General features: G+C 47.1%; 1 protein-coding gene across 1 annotated transcript in view; it reads left to right on the top strand.

The window, feature by feature from the left end:
• The window catches only part of GNA12 (guanine nucleotide binding protein (G protein) alpha 12), a gene marked incomplete at its 5' end in the record, with an annotated part of 73,102 nt that extends 54,543 nt beyond the window's left edge, over positions 1–18,559 (top strand). The window contains 2 exons of the mRNA XM_004691641.2: positions 9,786–9,836; positions 11,245–18,559. Coding sequence (XP_004691698.1) covers positions 9,786–9,836; positions 11,245–11,814 — 621 coding nt within the window. The remainder of the gene's footprint in view (positions 1–9,785; positions 9,837–11,244) is intronic.
• Between the last annotated feature and the right edge of the window lie 2,779 nt (positions 18,560–21,338).

The following is a 21,338-nucleotide window of genomic DNA, read 5'->3' as shown; positions in this document are numbered from 1 at the left end:
AATCATACATTATGTGACCTTTTGTGTCTGACTTCTTTCAATCAGCGTATTGTATTTAAGTTTTGTTCACCAATCTGGATTTCATTTCTTTTTATTACTGAATAAATATCTCTGTATAGTTCATATATGCCAGTTGTGTCATACCCAGATGGTACGAAGAATGATGCTACTGTGAACATTTTCACGCAGCATAGTTAAAGGAAGTACGATTAATAAGGCTGCTAATAGAGCTAAAGTTATGCTTTTCTGGGGTGCTTTTTCTTACAATAAATAATATTTTCCCCTTCTTTTCTTCTCATCTAATACTTTAGAGGAATCGGGATTCTTTAATGGTAGTGGTGAGTTTGATGAGTAAACTCAGTGGAGGATCAGGAAGTCAATAGTGGTAGGGCCGAAAGCCTGTCTCTAGCCATGTGGCCAACTCCCTGCCTCTCATTTTCACTCCTTTCCCACTCAGTCAAGGCTCCCCACCAGGAACTGCCTTTTTGGTTGACAGGAGAGGGCGAACAGGGTTTTGTTTTTGTTTTTAAACCAATCTATACTTTAACTGCTTAACGAATCTCCTTTTAAAAAGAACTTCCTCTCCTAGCTTTATTGCAGAATGTGATAAAATATTCTTCTTAATGTCTATCTGAGCTATAAGAAGCAGGATTTTGTGAAGCTACAATTCATTCTTTCACTTAGAGTTTTTTAAAATGTTGGAAATATTAAGCAAAATTCTCCATTTGAGAAAGTGGAAAATCGGTTCCTTTGAAAAGCAGTCTACTGACATTTCTCAAATGTGCTCGGTGTCCAGGAGGCCCCTGTGCAAAGGGTGCAGGCAGCTGACATTTTGTTTGGCTGTGATCCTGTGAGCCTGCTGTTGGTCGAAGGAGGTACCCCCAAAGTAGCCTGCATTGGGGGTCATGTGCAGCCACGGGCCTTTCCACCAGGAATAAACATTCCTGTAGGAGTATCTTCATGCAGCCCAATTCAGAGTTCTTGCGGGTTGGCACTGGCTCTTGAAGGAATAAAGCTGACTGGATATTTGTTTCCTTTCTACTGCAGGGGGAAAAAAAAACTGGGATTGATCAGGAAGCTTAATTACTGAGTAAGGTTCCATCTCTGAATTGTTTGGTAAATCAGTTTCACGGAAATAGTTTCTTAAGACTTGCATCTTCTGCCTTGAACTGCATGTTACATGTAGAGATGATTTTGTTGAGCTGATCTTGTACCAAAGTTGTCTCTTTTGGTGACAAGCCACCTCATTCATATTTTTAAGTGATTTTTTTAAGGCACAGGTTATAACTAATATGATGTTTGGTAGTTCATTAAGAGCAGTTAACTAGTGCCACATTTTGAAGTACCATGGCATGATCTGGTAGTAAATACAGCAAACACAAGTCCCAACAGGGACCCACTTCCAGAATTTTCTTTTTGGTATTTATCACAGGGAAATAGAAATATTTTCATGGCAGCTCTTTCCAGATATTTCAGGCCTTGGAGTCATTCTTTTGTGTTTTGAGTTAGCTTTAGATCATAGGACTATTTAGGTTTGAAAAACAGGTTAGTACAAGTGTATTAGAGCTTCATCCCACTCAATAGAACCACACTGTTGCCGGGGTTGAGGGAGTTCAGGTAGCTTTTTCAGACAAGGCCTTTACTCAGGCAGTTGGCAAAGCAAAAAGGAAGAAACCCTTTGTGGGCTTTCTGTGCTGGAACTCTGAGTTTTCTCTGCCAGATGAAGCAAATAAACTGCTGAATGCATGCTGCCACTTGGGCCACAGTGCAGTCATTCTGTCCAAAGCTTACTCCTGTGTGTGAGGACCTATACTTCTCTTGTGAATTATCTTTAGTGCTTATACCACTCTGTGTGTTTTGATGTTGTTCAGAGAAGGGCATCTATCTCTTAAGAATTCCTCCTAACCCCTTCTCAGCAGGAAGTGGAGAAATTATTCTGGGAGGAGAGGTAGACTACTGAGGTAGTTGCCAGTCCACAGCGAAGGTCAGGAGCTGTATGTGGTCGTAGTGTTTGTGGAGGGTGAGTGCTGAGTCAGTGGTCCTGTGGCATGCGAGCACCAGACCACCCCCCACACACACACACAGTTGTGTTAGTGAGGCAGAAGCACAAAGATCCTTTATAAACCAACAGGAGCGTCTGGGATATCCCTGCCCTGGCTCCTGCTGCTTCCCTCTCCTCCCAGCCAGCCGGCAGAACTTGCCTTTTCTTGCTCCAAAGAGCCAGCTGCCAGAGCTGGGAATGACTCAGTTTTTGGCAACCGAAAGACTGCTCTGAGCACTGCACTTCCCTTTTGTTCAGCCCGAGGTAGGGAGGCTGCTGGGCGGGTAAACCTCCAGCTGAAGAACATGCTGACCTTCCCCTTGGCTTACCTCCACCAGCCAGGGGGCAGCTGGCTGCAGAACTCGGCCCAGTTCAGAGGCTTTGTCCCTCATTCTCTTCAGCTCTGTGTTCCTCTCCGTGGCTGTGTCAGGAATGGGATTACCATTCTCGGTCTGATTGTGTGTGTGTGTGTGTGTGTGTGTGTGTGTGTGTGTGTGTGTGTGTGTGTTTAATTTTTAGGAAGTACGGTTAAGTATAAAGTCTGGCATGTGGCAGCTCTGTAATTGCAGTAGTGAAGAGTGTGGCCTTTGGAGCTAAGCAGCTTCTTGCTTCTTTGACTTCGAGCTTCAGCTGGGAAAATGGAGATTGCTGACTGTGCAATGTCAAATGTGCAGTATGATGCTTGACACCTAGCTGCTGCTGCTGGCCCTCTTCCCAGCCCCGTGGGTGGTGCATGCTGCTCAGGCCACGCACCCACCGCTCACCCGTCCGTGACTTTCCTGTACCAGGTACCGTGTGCACTTACCAGCTGAGCCCTGTGCTGCGCCCTTATAACGCGTCCTGGAAATGGAAGTACCCAGCGTTCACCTCCTCAATCTCAGTGTCAAAGCCCTTTGATGTTGTGACTTGATATTTTTGGCATTACATGATTTCATGTATTTCTCCAATGCCTTACATTTTTTATTAAGGGACTAGAAACAGAGATGGTGCTTTTGGTGAGGAATGGGGCCACACTACCATGTTGTGATGTCTGTGAGCCGCTCAGGGATGGTGAGACTCTGCAAATGGCTAGGCTGGGGGTGCCCAGGACACGCGCTGTTCTCTGGAGTTCTAGCATTGCTTGGTGTGACAGATGGCACAACATGGACCGGAGAGGAGCTGAGTTTTAAGTAGTCACCTAGAGTTGGTTGGCGCTAACTGCTACCTAGAGGATGAATGTAACATTTTTAGTTGCTGTCTACAGCAGCACTAATGGCCTTTTGTTTTCTAGTAACTGATTTTGGCAACTCCTCATGAGGTGTTTTTTTAGCAAATTCACTTACACCAGAAAGAAGAACCGATAGTTGGCAAATAAAATTGAGTCTACGCTTGAGAGGCTGGTTTGGGGAGCATGTACACTATTCAGGGGGAGTTATTTCAATCCTTCAGAATTGAAGTAGACGAGCTGGTAATGATTCTGGGGGGCAATATAGTCAGTCCTAGGGGTACCAGATGAGGGCATGAGTCTTTAAACTCTCTCTCGTCTGGCCTGAATAGCTTCAGATAAAAAGAAGCTTACTGGGTTGCTTTACTTTCACTTTCCTTCTGTGATATCTCCAATTCTGCCGTCAGCAGCCACCCCAGAACCAAGGATGGCAGATGTTTGACTCAGTCAGTACCTACTTGGCAGTGCCTGCTCTGTGAGCTCCATCACCTGCAAAACCCCACCGGGGTGAGGTCCTCACTCTGATTTGCCAGGGAGGAGATAGGTATAGAACTGCTCCCTCCCCTTTTTCAGCAGAGCTCCAGGAACCATGAAAGTGAGGCTCAGGCCGAAGGGTGATTGTTTTTTCGTCAACAAATATAAGTCAGTGATTCCTGAGGTTGAAATCAGATAATATAGGAAACCAAACTGGGTTTTATGAAGTATAATATGCTGTGTTTGTGATTTCATTTAGAGTTGACTGTCTCGGGTCCCGAGCAACATGAATAAGTCGTGCAGTGAAAATTGACCAGGCCCACCTTGTCAAGTCTGGAAAGGCTAGTGGACTGGAGCAAGGAAGATTTCTGTTAGCACAATACTCCACTTATTCCCCTAAAACAATTGTTGTAGGGAGCTACCCCTGTCCTGCCATGGGCTGGACAGTTGTGGTTCTTCTAGCCATTCAAGTATCTTCTGGGGCAGTCCCACAGACAGAGACTCATGAATGTCCCTGGGGACAGATTAGAAATGGTGGCAGCTAAACTTAGCTCCCTGGATAAACTGCCTGTAGAAGGAAGTGCAGAAGGACTTGGAGAGAGGGAGGAGAGACTTAAAGGGGTAGTGACAGGTTTTAGATGGTATACTGGGAATGTGACCTGGACCTGGAGGGGCCGTCACCCAGCTCCGATGTGGGCCCAGCACAGCCCCTGATTACCATCATGTCTTAGGCACATCTTTGTAATAGAGAACAAACTGCCCGGAAGTAAAGACCACACTGTTGACTTGATGGTGGAGGACGCTGTCAGGTCTGGAGAGCTTCCCGTTATGTGTGGGAAAGACTGCAGATCGGTTTCTTAGGCATGCCGGGGGTGCACCTACTCAGTGGCAAGCCAAGGAGGCACGCGGATGGACTCGTGAGGTGCGCAGAAGAGGAGGTATTTGCACTTTTCAAAAGACAGCGCTCTTAGTATACGTTGTGTAGTATAATATGGTTTAACGTAATCACTATTCTACTTGGAAATCATGAATATTTCACAATTTACTGTCTTTTTAGTCAACTCTGGACATTTTCTACTCCTTCCCCAGGGCAAAGACATGCATAATAGAAAAGGACAGAGCCAGCAGCTGTCAGAAGACACCTATAACCTAATCACACCCATTCTTTTCAACCATGTTCCCAGTTTTCCTATTGTTAATGGCTCTTCCTTTTTGACGGTTAGACCAGGTGTATTTCTATTTTTTTGAATACTTTCAAATTTGAGTTTTCATGTCATTTTAATGTGCCTGTTATCATGTGACAAAGCCATGTTTACTTCCAAGCAATCCTGTGGCTGCAGGGCCTTTAACTGCCATCCCCCTAGTCCCACCCCTAGTCCTGGGTTGGGCCTGGGGTTGGGCCTGGAGGTGAGGTGGGAGGAGCTAGGGCTTAGGTCACAGTGAATGAAACTGGCAGTTTCCTCAGATTTCCTGGAGGGCGTGGCATGATCTTAAGGATTATTTGTTAATGCCCTGCACTGTGTATTTCTTTCTCTCTTTTACTCTTTTTTAAAATTGCAAAATATATACGTAATTCTAATATCCTATATAGCAAGGATCTGAAAACATGGGCAATTTTTTAAAATAAGCCAATTAAAAAATAAACCAAACACATCACTAACTGCCACCCAGATTTAGAACATCAGTAATTAGACACACACACACACACACACACACACACACACACACACGAAACCTGGCTGCTGTTATCTACCCCACCACTGGGCATCTGGGCATAGCCACTTTTGGGAGGTCCAACTATTCCTTCCCTTTCGTCTGCACGTTTACCACCTGTGTGTACCCAAACAATATTGAGCAACAGGCTCCTTAACCACTTTGTCTCAGTTTTATTGTCCCTCAGTAACTTTCCCCGAGGTGTAATCGTGAGGGCTCATGGAGTCAGTGTATGTGTGGTGCTGCTCTCAGCACCTGGCCCCCAAGCGCTAGGTAAGCACTGGCTGTTGTCACTCTCATGCTCACGTCAGCCTTTCTACACCCCTCATGTAAAGAATCGTGTAAATATTTTACTATAACTTTTTTCTTTAGTTCAGCATTATAGTTCTTTCTTGTTTGTGATCAGTATTATATCATATGAAAATGCTGCATTTTATGTACCCATTGAAACTGAGGGAGATCTTGGATTGTTTCCAGCTAACTTTGATGACCCTGCCACTGGGAGCTCCTGGTACCCATGCGCCAGAGTTCTCAGAGCTGCAGTTCTCAGAGTGTGGGCTGGGTCCTGAGTCCCTATCAAGCACTCCATGAGGTAAAGCTGAGACATTATGTGCCTTTCATACTCTCAGTGCACTGTGGATTTTTCCAGAGGCCATGTGATGTGTAATGCCTTCACTCTGGTGCTAACTAGATAGATGATTGTATATGCTTATAAATTTAAATCCTCTCAGTTTTAATTTCTAATACAGTAAATATTGATAGTTTTAGAGATGCTGTGTTTGGGCTTTTTTTCCTTTGTTTTATTTGAATAAGTTAGTGAAAATACAGGGACTTTCCACAAAGAGCCTAAAGAGACCAGATTCTGACTGACTAACCCCATGTGAGTTAGTGACTAATGCCTACGCAAGAGACTTTTTCATTCATGTATTAGTTTTCTAGTGCTTCTATTTTATATTGATCAAGCAGCTCCATTGGTAAGAAAAAGGAAGAACATTCCTGTTCTTGTTATTACTATTCTGATATGAGGGTGGGCTTTTAGATAGGTCCTAGACAATAAATGGAAGTCAGGAATTCATGAGGTTATGAAAGGAAAGTGTTTAAGCTACTTTTAAAGAGTCAACTTTGAGAAAACTGTTACCTTTATTCACCAGCAAGCATTCAATTCTCACTTAGTACAAGGCTTTGCTGGGGCTAAAGAAATAATGGAAGAGGTTTTGTTTTATGGTTCTTGGTTCTTGGGGTTCCCCCCCCCCTTTTTTTTTTCTTAGTTCTGTTGCTGGGTAACAAATTACTGCCAAAACACATGGTGGAAGAGCCAGGTATTGTGCTGAGTCTCGTGCCCTGGTGTGTTGGTCCTGTCTCGGATCTCACCAGCCTGAGATGCAGTTCTGCTAACCCAAAAATATTTTCCTAACCCAAAATCACAAAGATTTTTGCCTACATTTTTTTAAGTCTGTAGTTTTAGTTTTTTACATTGAGATCTGTGATCCATTTAGAGTTAATTTTTGTATATGGTGTGGATAATTTTTGTATATGGTATCTATGCTTTATTTTTGTCACACAGACCACCAATTTTTTCTAGCACCATTTGTTGAAAAGACCCTATTCTCCTCAACTGACTTGCCTTGACAACTTTTTCAAAAATCACTTGTCCATCTCTGTCTGAATCAATTTCCAGTCTCTCATTTCTGTTCAGTTGATCTATATGCTTTTTCTTTTACCAACACCAAGCTTACGCTCATGTTGTAGCAAATGTTGAAATCAGGCATTGTAAAAACATTTTTCTTTCATAGAATTCTTTAAGTTATTCTCTCTTAAAGTGAACTTGTCAGTTTCTGCCTACCCGCCTTCCGCCGCCCCAAAAAAATGCATGCTGAGGTTTTGGTTGAGTCCACACATCAATTTGGAGAGAATTGACATCTTAATGTTGAGTCTTTCAAAATTTACAAACATGGCACATCTCTCCAGTTACTTAGGTTTTGAATATTTTTGTACATGTTTTACAGTCTCCAGTGAAGAGGTTTTTCATCTAACCTTTTTTTCCTAGTTTAACTCGTACATTAGTTAAGGCAAGAAATATAACAGCGAAAATATAAAGCATACAGATAAGTTCCTATTGATAGATGACATAAAATATCCAAAGGAATTTACCCCAAAAGTCTCAGAACTAGTGAATGGTTCAGCAAGGCTATGGGGCACAAGATCAACACACAAAAATGTTTTTTTAAATTTCTACATATAAGCAATAAATATGGAAACAGTAAAAAAGCAATATGAACATTAACAAGCCAGAGAAGATATAAAAGTCCTGTTTAAGAGTCTTTTTTTTATTTATACTTTATTTAGGCCTTGTTATTTCAGTAGCTATCAAGAGAAGATTGTTAGTTCAACTGTGCATGACACTGTCTTTTTGTAACGATGCTGTCTTAGTCTGTGCAGGCCACAGTAGCAGAAATACCATGGGTTAGGTGGCTTAAGTAGCAGTGATTTCTCACAGTTCTTCTCAGGAGGCTGAGAAGTCCAAGATCGAGGTGCTGAAGGAATCTGTATCTGGGAGGCTGCCTTCTTACTAGGAAAGACCAGCAGTTCTAGCCAAAGGACATGAAGCCATCCACTCAAAAAATACGCTCTTTAAGTTTGTATGGCAGCACATTCACGGTAGCTGCAGAGATTATAGAAGAGGGAGAAGCCCAATAGCCAGTTAGGCATGTGGTGGAGGCTTGGGGTGCCTTGGAGAAGCGAAATTCTCATCCTGGAGTTAAGGGCGCTGGCAGACCATTGGGAATGAGAACAGCCCCGCAGCACCCCAGTGCCGAGGAGAAAAATGGTGTTTGCTAACTGTGATCTGTACTATAATGGGGAAAGTGTGCACACGCATGTGTGTGTCCCCTTCAACAAAATGCTCTTTCAGATCTTCCAGAAGTTGTTCATTTTAAAATAGAAAGGTTGATTCCTCACAAAAAGAAACTTACCACTGTTCTTGCCCTTTGGGCCTGCTTGAGATGAGAAGGGAAAGAAAAAAATCTGTAAATAGCTGTTCCTGGCATTCTGCCTTTTTTTTTTTTTTTTTAAAGCCTGCAGTTCAACTGCAGCCCTCTACATTCCTGATGGTTTTCCTCCATCAGTGTTTACAAGGTCAACCTGCCGCATACATGTGGCCATAGACCCTACACTTCTGTGAAAATGTCAAGCCTGACATGACTGTCTCCCACTGACCCTAATATAAGGTAACCTGTGGCGCCTCCAGAGTGAGTTCAAAGTGAAACCTCCAAGAAAGAAACAGCCTTTGTATATGGCATGATTAATTTTCCAAATTCTACTTTTTTTAAAGATTTATTTATTTATGCACACAAGAACTGGGGTTCAGGCCACAGATGCAGGGGGTGAGAGGATTCACCAGAGACAGAGTGGGGAGCAGAACAGGCCAACTAACAAAGTATACTGCTGAGGGGAGCAACGGGCAGGCCAGAAGAGATCTGCTGAGCCATGTGGGTCACCTCCCTGGCCGGGGATTGACCTTGTGCTACAGTGGCTGCAGCTAATCTCATAGTGCTGCACTTTAATCTGTTGTGTCACCAGGGAGGGCCCTATGCTGCTTTTTTATGAAACTTTTTCATGCCTTTTAAAGGAATCAGTTCACTTTACTGTATTTCTAGCTAACTCTATTTAGTAACATTTAATGCTCTCTAAGCTCTTTATGAGTATGACTCCATTTGATAGTTCGACACTTCCTAAAACAGGACTTTGAATGATTCTAAAGGTGCCCTGCCAGCTGTTGCTCATGTGTATAGACTTCAGCTGATGAAGTCATTCCAAAGACTAGTCATTCCAGCACAGAAACCCCAGTTAGGATTGTCTTTGTACCAAAAGTCTGGTCATATAAACATATGAAGGAATGATGGAATGTTAGGCTTATTTTCAGTAGTGAAAAATGTTTTGTCATATGCCTCTTTTTGTATGATTTGCTGTTTCAAAGACTGTTTCAAGTACATTGCGCCTGCTTTCTCAGAAGCAAAACTGACCTCGGAACTTAATCTTCCGTCCCATCCCTCCCTCGTGGCCTGCAACCGGCCAGTTGCCATGTGTGGGAAGGAAGAACCAGACTGGTGAGAGGCCGCACCCAGAGTCAAGTAGCAGCAGTGTTCTGAAAAAACAGTCTGAAGTTGAGTCTTGGGGTTGAGCCTAGAGAAACTGCATTTTTAATTTCTTTAATTTTTAAAAATGCACATGCTCTGACTCCTTTTACTTTCTCTACCCATTTTTGCAGAAGCAAAATGATACATTACCAGTAGGTAATAGGTATGCCAGGTCGGGGTCCCTCAACTGAGACTAAGCATTTCTCCTTCGTGACAGGGTGAATCCGTGAAGTACTTCCTGGACAACTTGGACCGGATAGGCCAACTGGTGAGTACAGACTCCCCACCCCGAGACGAGAGGCTGAGGCCAGGATTAGAAGCCACTGTGTGCAGCCCACTGCGATGCCAGCAATGAGGACTTCCACTGAGCTAGCACCCCAGGAGTTGTGTCGGGTGACTGTGAGTTGTGTCACAATGGCAGGCTTCCACTCAGATCTGTAGACTGGGGGAAAACAAATGCGGGTGGTGAGGATGCCCTCATTCAAATGGAGGAAATTCTCAAGTTCTTATTTGCTTATAGACCTTTAGTTACCACCAAACTAGGAATAAAGCAGTGTAGTAACTCTTTGCTTGAGTTCCATAAAGAGATAGGAGTTCTTAAACCATTATTTCCTTGAACCTTTTATTGTGGGAAACTCCACCATCCAGAAAAATAGATACTATAATGAAACCCTAGTTCCCACAATTATCATTCATGCTCAGTCTGGTTTCACTGCTCCACCCCACCCCCAGGAATGAACCCATCATCCTGTCACTTCATCAATAAGACTCCAAAAATCATAACTACATTACCATTATTGTTCCTCAAAATTAGCAGTGATTCCTTAATGCCAGCTACTATTCTGCCAGTTTTGAGATTTTCCCACGTGTCTCAATATTTTCTTGTGAATGCTGCTCATTTTGACAGTTTGATTTGTGTAAGACCTGTGCATCGCAATTGGTACTTAAATTTCCCTCAATCTATAGCTATCTCCCTCTTTTTTTTCTTTTGACTTATTTATTGGAGTAGTTGGATTATTTCTTTGCTATGTTATTTCTCAGGTCTGAGTTTTGCTAATCTGTCCTGGGGTGTTAATAGCTGATTCTCCATCCCTGTGTATGGCCTCCATCCCCTGCATGGCCTAGCAGTCAGACCTGTTGAGCCCAGTCCTCCCTGTTCAGCTTTGACAAGACTGCTGCTTGAGGACTTGCATGCTGTGACCAGAGGAGCGTGTGAATGGTGCAGTCATTGGTCTGAGTGCTACTGCAGTTGCCTATGTGTGGCTCAGGACTCAGAGCTTTCAGAGAGCAGCACATTTTGTATATTACAGACTAAGCTCAGCTAGCATCACAATATCTATGTTAGGCTGGTTCATGGTAGACTTTGGGTGTGTGTTCAGAAAGGTCACCGTGGTCCCTGTACAAAAAAGTCACTTTCCTCTAGAGAAGAAGAGAGATGAGAGCTTGGATTGGACCCCGAACCCCCCCCCCCCCAAGCAGTAAGGATTCTCTTCCTCAGAGAGATGAGTCTATGTTCATTTTGAAAAGTAGCAGTCTGTATGTATAATTGAATACATGGTAGTTGCTTTTGGCATTCAGCTCAACTTCTCACAAAAGGCAGTCTGACTCTTCCCTTCCACCCTATCTTTTTGTTCTTATTTTCTCCTAAATTTCACCCATGTCCCGTATTTTTACAGAATTACTTCCCTAGTAAGCAAGACATCCTACTAGCAAGGAAAGCCACCAAGGGAATTGTGGAACATGACTTCGTTATTAAAAAGATCCCTTTTAAGATGGTGGATGTGGGCGGCCAGCGATCTCAGCGCCAGAAGTGGTTCCAGTGCTTTGATGGAATCACCTCAATCCTATTCATGGTCTCCTCCAGCGAGTATGACCAGGTCCTCATGGAGGACAGACGTACCAACCGGCTGGTGGAGTCTATGAACATCTTTGAAACAATAGTCAACAACAAGCTGTTCTTCAATGTCTCCATCATTCTGTTCCTCAACAAGATGGACCTCCTGGTGGAGAAGGTGAAGACTGTCAGCATCAAGAAGCACTTCCCAGATTTCAAGGGTGACCCTCACAGGCTGGAGGACGTTCAGCGATACTTGGTCCAGTGTTTCGACCGGAAGAGACGGAATCGCAGCAAGCCTCTCTTCCACCACTTCACCACCGCCATAGACACGGAGAACATCCGCTTCGTGTTCCATGCTGTGAAGGACACCATCCTGCAGGAGAATCTGAAGGATATTATGTTGCAGTAAAAGAGGCTGCCCCTTACTGTTGTGGTCCTTTCACGGCCCTCAAGGCCCTTGGTCAGATATCCCTGGCGTGTACTTGCCACCAGGCCTTGCAGGGGTGTTCTCAAATGGGTGCCCTGCAACACCTGGCTCGGGAATGCTGTCAAGCCAGCCACGCCAAAGTGCTCCCGGCAAAAGGACAAGGAAACTTTGAAGTTAGCTACTGAATCCTGGGGACTAGTGAAACTACTGAAAATCCAAGGGATCGCTCCGGTATTCACTTGTAATACCTAATAACATAGCTTTCTTTCTTTTTGCAGAAACTTTATTCTTTTCTGACACCATTTAATCAAGGATTGTGTGTGTGTGCACGCGCACGCTGTCTTTAATGACAAAAACCAACCAGCCTTGCAGATGGCTTTTCTCTCTAACTTGCAAGTCTTCAGTGAGACACTAACCTGAGAACTTTGACTGTAGTTTTTAGGAAATGAAATGCAAGCTGATGCTACTGAACTCAGTGCCCGAATCCGGCCTGAGCCTCAGCCTGGGGTCTCAGTGCCACCTCCCAAAGTGAACACGTTGCCTTTTAAAGCTCTTTGTGCCAATTTCCTGAGAGGCCCTGGCCCAAGGCATTTTAGGTTTAGCTAAGGGCCCCCAGCTTCAGCTGGTGAAGTTGTGAGCTCTGAGGGTGTGGACCTGCCTTAAGCTCCTACTACCTGTGCCCTCTACCTGCCTTGTCAGATTGCCCAGGGTGGAAATGTGGGAAGGGCACTGACAGTGAATGTTCCTCTACTACAGGCACACAGTGGGGCTGTCCATACCACACACCCCGCCCCCACCCATGGCAGACATACAAGCCAACTGGCCTTGCAGGGGACCGTCCTGCCTTACGATTCATCTTCTGATGCCCAAGTGGGCTGCATGAGTATTTCCTTATTTTGGAAATAGCAGCGCGCACTCTATTCCTCTCAGGGGCCTCTGAAAGCTGGCAAGATTACTGGCAGAGCTTTTGTTAATGCCGCAGCTGCTTGGGGAGTCCCAACAGCTGACCTTTCAGCAAGTTCACAGACTGGAGAAATCTCAGTTTCTTTAAACTGCCACTACACCTGATGCCTTCGGACAGCTGGTCCCTGTCGTCAGTCCTCCCTTTAATCTTGATTCATATTGTAGCCTCCTGCTTCTGTTGTACACACATAACAAGTAAATGCTGTCAGACATAGCCCTCATGGCAGGGAGACTGCAGGAGGCTGTGATGCTGATGTGTATGGTCCGTGTTACACTCAGTTATCTTGTCCAGTTACCTGCCAGATCCTTCCTTGTGTTTAAAAATACATTGCATTCCAAACTGCCCCTTATTGTGTATTCCTGTGCTAAAAAAGTCTGTCCACCGTGTTTAGGACTTTCTCTAGTATTTAAAAGGAAACAAAATCTCCCTCTGTAGCTGGCACCAGAATGTTACTGTGGTTGACAACAGTCCAAGGGCCTGCCAACCCCCAGGCACACTTCTCGCCATCTCTCAGTTCATTTTCAGCAAGCCAGATAAGCATAGATCTTGTGGCAGATGGGGCTGGGGGGAGAGGGAAGCCCTGCTTCTGAGTCACCCTTATTATCACACTGTGCTTAATGAGGAGACAACATGCAGTTCTCTCTCTTTCGGTGCTCAAGACTTTGTCATGTCTGCTGGAAAGAAGTTGGTGTTTCTGTCCTGCTTCCTGTCGCTCTTCATAAACTGAAAGGACGTGACCCACAATTGGTGCCATGACCACTGTTTAAAGGGGAAACGACACTCTCAGTAGGCTCCATTGGGGCGGCCTAATTCACAGCTCCCCTCTGGCATGGAACAGCGCTGGCCCCAGACCGGGGCCTCTTCTCCTGGTCAGTTTCTCTCATATACATTTGTGAGAATTTAAGGCTGTTCCTTACCAACTAGAGGAAGAAACGCAGAGTAACAGAGTGTATTACTTACTCTGTGATAGGGATCTTCAGTGTTCCACCACAAAGGTGGAAATCCCAGTGAGGTTGTTTGGACTGCCTCCCTGATGTGTCTGCAGCAAGCAAGAGCTTTCCCCTTTAACCTGTCCGATTTACTTGCTGTCCAAGCCGAAGCACATATGTAGAGAGATCGTGACTGTTGGATGACTGGGCAGGGACAGAGTGACTGACACGTAGCCCCTGGCCCCGCTCCCCTCCTGGGCCTGGGCCTCCTGCTCACCAGATCTTTAAAGGTGTCGGGCCCGAGTTCTGTGACCCTTGACTCAGAGAAGATGCCCATTTGCAAGGCTAAACTAAAACCATTTACAACTTTTCTACACAGTTTGTAGTCAGTATCTACAAAACCTTAGGCTTTTGTATTTTTTATTTTAATTTCACTGTTATCTTTGTTTTTTTTCATCCACATGTTGGAGAAGCAGGAGATAGAGGGGCCTAGTCTATCAATATTACTGCAAAAATGTAGTAAACTTCCTCAGTATACAGTTTCCTCATAGTTATACTGTTTACACATGACAACACATGTAGGTTTTTTTACTGAATTTTTTTTTAATCTTCTCCCTGTAGAGAAATTGTTTCAAAGATTTCAAGTTATATAGCTTTGTAATTTATAGAGACCTCTAGAATTCTTCTCTTGTAATTTTTTTTAACTACTTCTTACTCCAAGATCAAAAAATAATCTTGAAACAAGATGACTTACTTGGGGGGTCCTAGGAACCTCTGATTTGGTGTTGCAGATAAAGGCAGCATGAGGAAAAGCCCAGAGACTGCTCATGGTTTACACTCTGCGCTGTAGTGGCCTTGGTGAGGGGGATCTGATTTGATGGTCTGGCTGCCTTCAGTCTCTTGACATTCATTCAGATAAATCCCCAGTCTTTCTTTGTTTCATGTAAATAGCACTCCACATTCAAAACCAACATTAATTTTTTTTTTGTCCCCAAAATTCAGATCCAATAACTCTAATCTTAATTTTACCTGAGGGTTTATGCTGTGTTAATCACAGCTTTTATTTCCACACATGCTACACAGAGCCTGACACACAAGAGTGAAAGTCTCTGGAATACAACTTAAGAACAGGTGATAGAGGCATACACACATAAAGACACACACGTGTGAGAGAGATCGGGAAAGGCCCATTGGCTGACACTTGACTGTCCAGAGACCCGGAAGAAAACCCAAGGGAACAGCAGAATGGGAGATTCTGTCAGCACGAACTTGGGGCTTTTGTCCCCAGCACAAAATGGAGGAAACAACAGGAAGGACTTCACTACTGGCATGGGCTGCCACCTGCAGGACTCTCCCCTAGGAGAGTTGCCCCTGGCCATCACCTGGCAGGGCTTTGTGGTGTGCAGAGGTGTGGGCCAGCAGTGGGCTCAGCACTTTGTCCAGCTTCCCCATTTAGAAAAATTGAGCCAAATGGTGATTCTCAGCCCTGGCCCAACATTTGGATCCCTGAGGGGCTTTGGAAAGGCCCCATGCTGAGCCGCCCAAGCCCTGGCCCTGGCCCTAGCCCCAGCCTGGCAACGTTCAGGGGATTGAATTCTGCAGCCGGTAGAAAGCCACCAAGTGGACAGTGTGGGCAGTGTCTTCTCAGCCCGTGAGATTCTATTCCGAGTTCCATGGCCACTTAGTCTTCCCCTCACTGACAGCAACTGCCTCAGGAAGACACGGCAAAGGGTTTGATTTGAGTGAGATCATCTCACCTGGTCTCTCAAGACCAGTGGGCTGTTCTTTCAGATCTTTTGGTGCCTCTTTCTCCGTCATGTTCATCAGATGTGCCCGGCGGCCTCATGTTAAAATGAATCCTGGGCAATTTGGAGGCTTTGCTGAAGAAAAGGACTATGTTAAGGCTTTTTGACTTGCACAGCAGTCCGGGGTAGATGCTCCTTACACGTGTGCTGCTGGGGCCTCCCTGACAGCCACGCTCCTGTCCCCTGTTCTGGTGGTTCGGAAGCGCATCTGCCACCGGGAGACCTGAGGGCTCAGCACACACTGAAGGGAGGGGTTTACCAACTTGGACTTCACCTCCTTTTGTGAGACGTGTGTTGGGCCCTGAAGAGAAAGGTGTGGCATGCCTCAAAGAAGAGGTGCTTCCTTACCTCAGTTCAGAGGTTCAGATGCTGACGTGCTGTGCGAATGGCCCTTCTGGGCACATGACGTGCAGGATTGCACTGTGTTCAGAGGCGGTAGGACCGGAAGCTGGCAGGGCCATGGGCCTATTTTGGAACCTGTTCCTGCCTTCTGGTGGCTGAGGGAAGACTTGAGGCTGCTTTTGTGGGTCTCTACTCTTTTGCAACTGGGTCACTTTCCCATCAGCATCTGCTAGAACTAGAAAGCTGATTGTTTCTCGGTATTCAGGATGAGTATTTTGAAATGAGAGGGTTTAACCTCCATGCTGCTGTTGGTATCTCTTCAGAGCACAAACACAAAGCACAATAGTTAACTAATTGCCAAAGCACCCCAGTGCCCCTGTTCTCGCCTGGGTTTAGCCTGATGCTTCACATCCAGCGCCGCCTGGCAGTCAACTGCCTGCCTACAGGGATTCGCTCATCTTGACATAGGGACCTCTCAAAGCCTGGGGGTTGGCGGAGAGGGCGGGGGGCGGGGGGGCGCTGGTTTGAGGGCTCAGAGCTAGGTCTTGCAATCTGTTGATTTTTGCCTCATCTATGCCCTGCTCAGCTGGTCCCAGGAAAGCTGAACTTTCCCAGGGCTGTAATCCCAGATCACAGGAAATAAGTAGGCTTTCAGATTTCTTGTCAGGAAGGGTAATCCTAGGAATTGGTGTCCACATGTAGCATGGCTAAGGAAATGGGGTGACCTCAGAACAGACCATGGAGTTCCTGCCCGGAAGGACACACTACGCATGGGACAATAGGGCTCTCTCCTAGCAGCGCAGGCCACGGTGTGCCTGAGACACAGAACTGCTCTTACCTCCAAGCCCATCCTGCCTTGTCCCTCCTCACACACCTATTATCAGTATTCGGCAAAACATCTTAAAATGGGGGTTCTTAGACCCCAAAGACTGCCTCTGATGGGCAGTAAATGTGACTGCTGCTCACTTTACAGAAGTGGAAACCTGGCTTGACCTGATAAGTAGGTTCTGGTTTTGAGTGGGTTGCAGAAGGTAGGTTGTTGGTTGGTTTCTTGGTTTCTTTTTGTTTTTCCTTCAGATGGTTTTGTGTGTGTGTGTGTGTGTAACATGAACCAAATGAAGCGCTGGAGCTGTTGCTTGGGGTTCTTTAATTCACCTGCATTTCCTCTCAGGCGGCTGGTTAGCAGAGGGGCAGTGTAGGAAGCACCAGGCTGTGAGCGACTAGGAAAGGGCTTCCCTTTTCTGCCCTGTCCTGTTCCATGAAAATAAAGGGCTGTTGTTCAAACCTGCCGATTTGGCGCCTTTCTGTGAACACTGAATTCACTTTATTTTGTGTTTTTGGAACTGATGTATTACAGTCAAACAACATAAACCCAGCTATTCACAGTCAAGGTGGAGTTTCCTCTGAAATTGCATGTCCCCAACAGATGGCAGAGCCAGGCCTGCTCTGGGGTGTCCTGCTTCTGTACCCCCAGTTGACTCAGACTATACATGTCCTTGGGTAGGAGGGGCTGGAAGCCCAAGTGAGGGGTAATTTAAGAACTTGACCCTCTCTGAGCAGGGTATAAACAAGCCCTGTGCTGGTGCTTCCTGGGACTAGTACAGAGGTTCCTGTCTGCCAAGTGCTTGGGGATCCCTGTGGTGGAGAGGAGCTTGCAGGGAAGACCTGTGTTGTGACAGCCCAGAGGCTGGTCTGTGCTGCCCCCGCCTGTCCAGCAGGCTGCATTTGGGCTCCTGTTCCTCCATGCGATGCTGGCTCCTGTGGACCTCCCACAGCCTGGAGGTGACACACACTCTCCCTCCACCACCTCTCACCTTGCCTTCCTCAGAAAGGGTCAGTGCCAGCTGCCATCAGAGCTCTCGCATCTAAGTGACTTTGGAACTCAGGCTGCAAAAATTGAAGCAGATTGGATCTGCAGTCAGGCCAGCAGTCTGCTCTCTGTGGCTCACCTGCTCCCCCAGGCTGTCAGGACGAACCTGCACCTCTTCTCCAGAACCCCCTGCAGACAGGTGGACAGCCATGTCAGGGAGCGGTGTGCCAAGGTGTATTTGTGAGAGGACCCCTTGCAGCCTGGGGAAACCGTGGCCAGTCTCTTCATCATGCTTTCCTGTTAGTCTTTAGCAAGCCTGGGTATGAAGAAATTTGAAATAGACCTCTATCGTGTGTGCCCATCTCTAGACTCTCAAGCACCCATTATGCAGACTGATCTAAAACATTCCCAAAGGCCTTCCAAGCCAGCCAGCACTGACGAGTCTGCCATCCTGTTGACAGATGTGCAGCCAGGAAGCTGAGTGTTAATACTCTGACCTCTGCCGGCACCCACTGTGTGCCGTGTTCTGACGGTGCCTGGTGTGCAGCCCCGGACGCCACCCCGGGGCCCTGCAGACGAAGGTAGAGGTGGCACTTCAGCGTCAGCAGCTACTGCAGAAGCCAACTTTGAACCCTCCCGGGACTTTACACGTAGAAAGGAAATTCCGAGAGTACCCGCCAAGGGCGCCATCAGGGGCCTCCCCTGGAATGCCCCCGCGGCCCCCAGCCCACCTGCAGGGGACTGGGCCTACACCAGAAGTCTCTGAATACTGTGTACGGGGTAGAACATATGTTACAAAGTGTAAAAATGTATTTTATAGCTACAGTGCTTAGTCTAACATGGTTTTGTACATATGATTTTTATAACTCTATTAAAATTTTGCCTTAAATTACTTTGTGTTCCTGGTGTGTTGTGTCCCAGCAGAACACGTCCTCTGTCGCCCCGCGGCGGCGGCACTGGGGGGTGATGGCCTCGCACCCTGAGTGCGCTTGTCATGGCTCACACAGGGGCTGCGGGGGAAGTGTTCCTTCTCACAGGCGCCTTTCCAGAGCCGGAGCCTCCTCTGTGCGTGGATTTTGCATGTCACATGCGGGGCCTGGAGCAGAAGAGGCCGGTGGGGCCGCCGCCCGGCTCCCCCTGACTTCTTGTATCCTGTCCCCACTGTCTCAGCGCCCCTCTGGTGCAGGTTTCCTTCACCGGCAGCTCACGCACTACCCAGAGGCCGTAGTTGCTCCACTCAATAGCCGCCAAGTTGAGGCCACAGGTACGGTGGCGTGCGGGAGCGCAGCTGGGGGAGCGCAGCTGGGGTGCCCCAGAGCGCCAGTGTGGGAGACGCTTAGGTGGCGCTAGAATATAAATGACACCCTAAAGAAAAGACCTACCCTTTCTTTTTATCACGTCATAAGCATCACACGACCCCGGAGAACACAGACATGGAATAAGCATGTTCAGAGTGATCCGGTTTGATTTAAAAAAAAAAAAACTTGATTTAAAAAAAAACCTCAGCGAGTGACTGAAATTGCGGGGCGAGGAAAGCGGTGCACTCCGAGCAGGGGAGGATTCGCCAACGCGGACTACGCAGACGGTGAGTTCCCTTGTTTTCAGCTTCACTTCTGGAATGTTATCCTCTTCCCAAGAGGCTTTCTAGTCATCGGGTTTATATTTATTAGTTTTGAGAATGAAAATAGTACATAATAAGCATCACAGAATACGCAGCCGCACAGGACTCAGCCTGAAGAGCAAAGACATGGTCAACCAGCAGTGCCAGTCGCGTGGAGGTGCCGAAGCCCGGTAGTTAGGACGGTTTGTTGCCCAAGAGGCCAAGTCTGGCTCTGCATTCCAGAGCCTTTTGTAGGTTCACTCCCCTCTGGAGTCTCTGGAAGCTTGGTTGCTCAGCGAGCGCATTCCCCACGGGCGTTGGTTTGAAGTAGGACGGGACTGAGGAGCCCCCTGCCTGCTCCAGGCGAGGCCCGCTTCATCTGACGTGTCGGGGTGGCATCCACCCACAGCTGACCCCGCCACTAAAATGGGGTCTTTCCCCAGTGAGCATGCCGGGGGAGGGTGGGTTGCCCCAAGGCATTCCCAAGGGACAGGCATGGGATGGGGTGGGAGGTGGGGGGAGTTGAGAAGGTGCCTCCTTGCGCTTTTCCCTCCTCTGTCACTTCCTGTTTGTGCTGGCTGCTGTGGTCCTGGCTGTTACATGAAGTGTAAGAAAGTTTGTCTCTGCACCCAGCACCCCACCGCCAACCGTGGTGCTCCTACCTCTTCTTCCAGGAGCCACTGTCACCCTGTCTCAGCCCAGCTCCTTCAAAAGCAGCCTGGGCTGCCTGAGGAAGCAGCCACTTCTATCTGAAACAGAGCGTCAGCCAGCCCAGCACAAGAAGGCCCATCCGCTTAGCAGCGTCCACTCTGAAGTGCCACTCGCACTTTAAGCAGGTGTTGGGAGACATGAGAGTAAGTGACTTCGTTACTGAATGAGGGTCCAGGCTGGGCAAATTCAGACCAGTCCCACACAGCCCCAGGCACCTGCTTCTACTCGGGCCTCCTGTCTGAGCGACAGGTGAGCAGGTGCGCCCCTCCACCTGCTAGAATGAACTGGGAGTCGAGGTGAACCACGGGCGGCTTCCTAATTAGTTCTCCACTGATCACAGGTCGAAAAGGACGTGCATGCACTTAGAATATCAGTGGAACCAAGAAGTGACATTTCAGCCCTGTGCTGGCAAAGCTGGGCAGTGTGAAGAAGAGCCAAGAGGGAAACAGCGGTAAGGAACCCCCTGCACTGCAGAGCTTGGGGTGCAGGGCCTGTGAGTGGTACCCATGAGGACGGAGGGGTCTGAGCTCAGGTGGGCCCAGCCTGGCCCAGTTTCAGTATGAACAGCATGTTGAGGACAGTGCTGGGCCACTTGGTTTCCGGTTATTTGTTGTAGCTCTCCCTGGGGCAAGTCCTCGGGCAGCCTAGGAAGCAGGGTGTCACCTCATCCCGCTTCCCTTATGAGCAAGACCTCAGTCGCCTAAGAGGAGGCTGTGGAGGCAGACTGGACTGAACACATGGCCCTCAGATATTTCTTGGAAACTGCTTTTTAAAATAACCTCCGACATAAGCTTGTTTTCATTTGCCTCTTTACCCAAGAAGCCAAGTTCAAAAATAGACCTGTTATTCTGGGTCCTCGTTAATCAAGGTGCTGCTGTGAGGCTGGAAAAAGCAGGCTCTGTTAGCTGTTTCTACCCTTTATTTACAGTTATTTCAATAGCTTTCAAAGTCATGGTCCTCTGCGATAGAGGTTTCCTAGATTATGCTGCAGTGCTCCAAGCCCATGCCTGACGGCCTGAGGCCCTTAAATGTGCTGTGCTCTGGAAACCTGGTGCCTCTACTTTGGGGTTGCCCCACAGCCATCAAGACTGAAGGGCTCAGCTGCTCCGCCCCTGCTGGGAGAGCCTGAAGGCCTGGTGCCTCCCCTCCAGGGCCCCGCCTGTCATACTCTAGAGGGCGCAGGCCCCAGGTGAGGTCTGAACCACCCCGGGAAGGCTTGGTTCACCCAGTCTTCACAAGATAAAAATATTCTGTTGGGGACTCGCCCTCTTTGTACAAACAGATCAGTGAAGTCCCAGCAACTCTGGGCTCTGTTTAAGTTGGCCTCTTCCCCCAGGAGTACTGC

This window comes from Condylura cristata, unplaced genomic scaffold (genome assembly GCF_000260355.1).
Source record: "Condylura cristata isolate star-nosed mole 26May11 unplaced genomic scaffold, ConCri1.0 scaffold00032, whole genome shotgun sequence".
In the NCBI taxonomy this organism is placed as follows: domain Eukaryota; kingdom Metazoa; phylum Chordata; class Mammalia; order Eulipotyphla; family Talpidae; genus Condylura; species Condylura cristata.
Note: the sequence above shows the minus strand (reverse complement) of the source record. Positions and strands in the feature narration are given on the sequence as shown.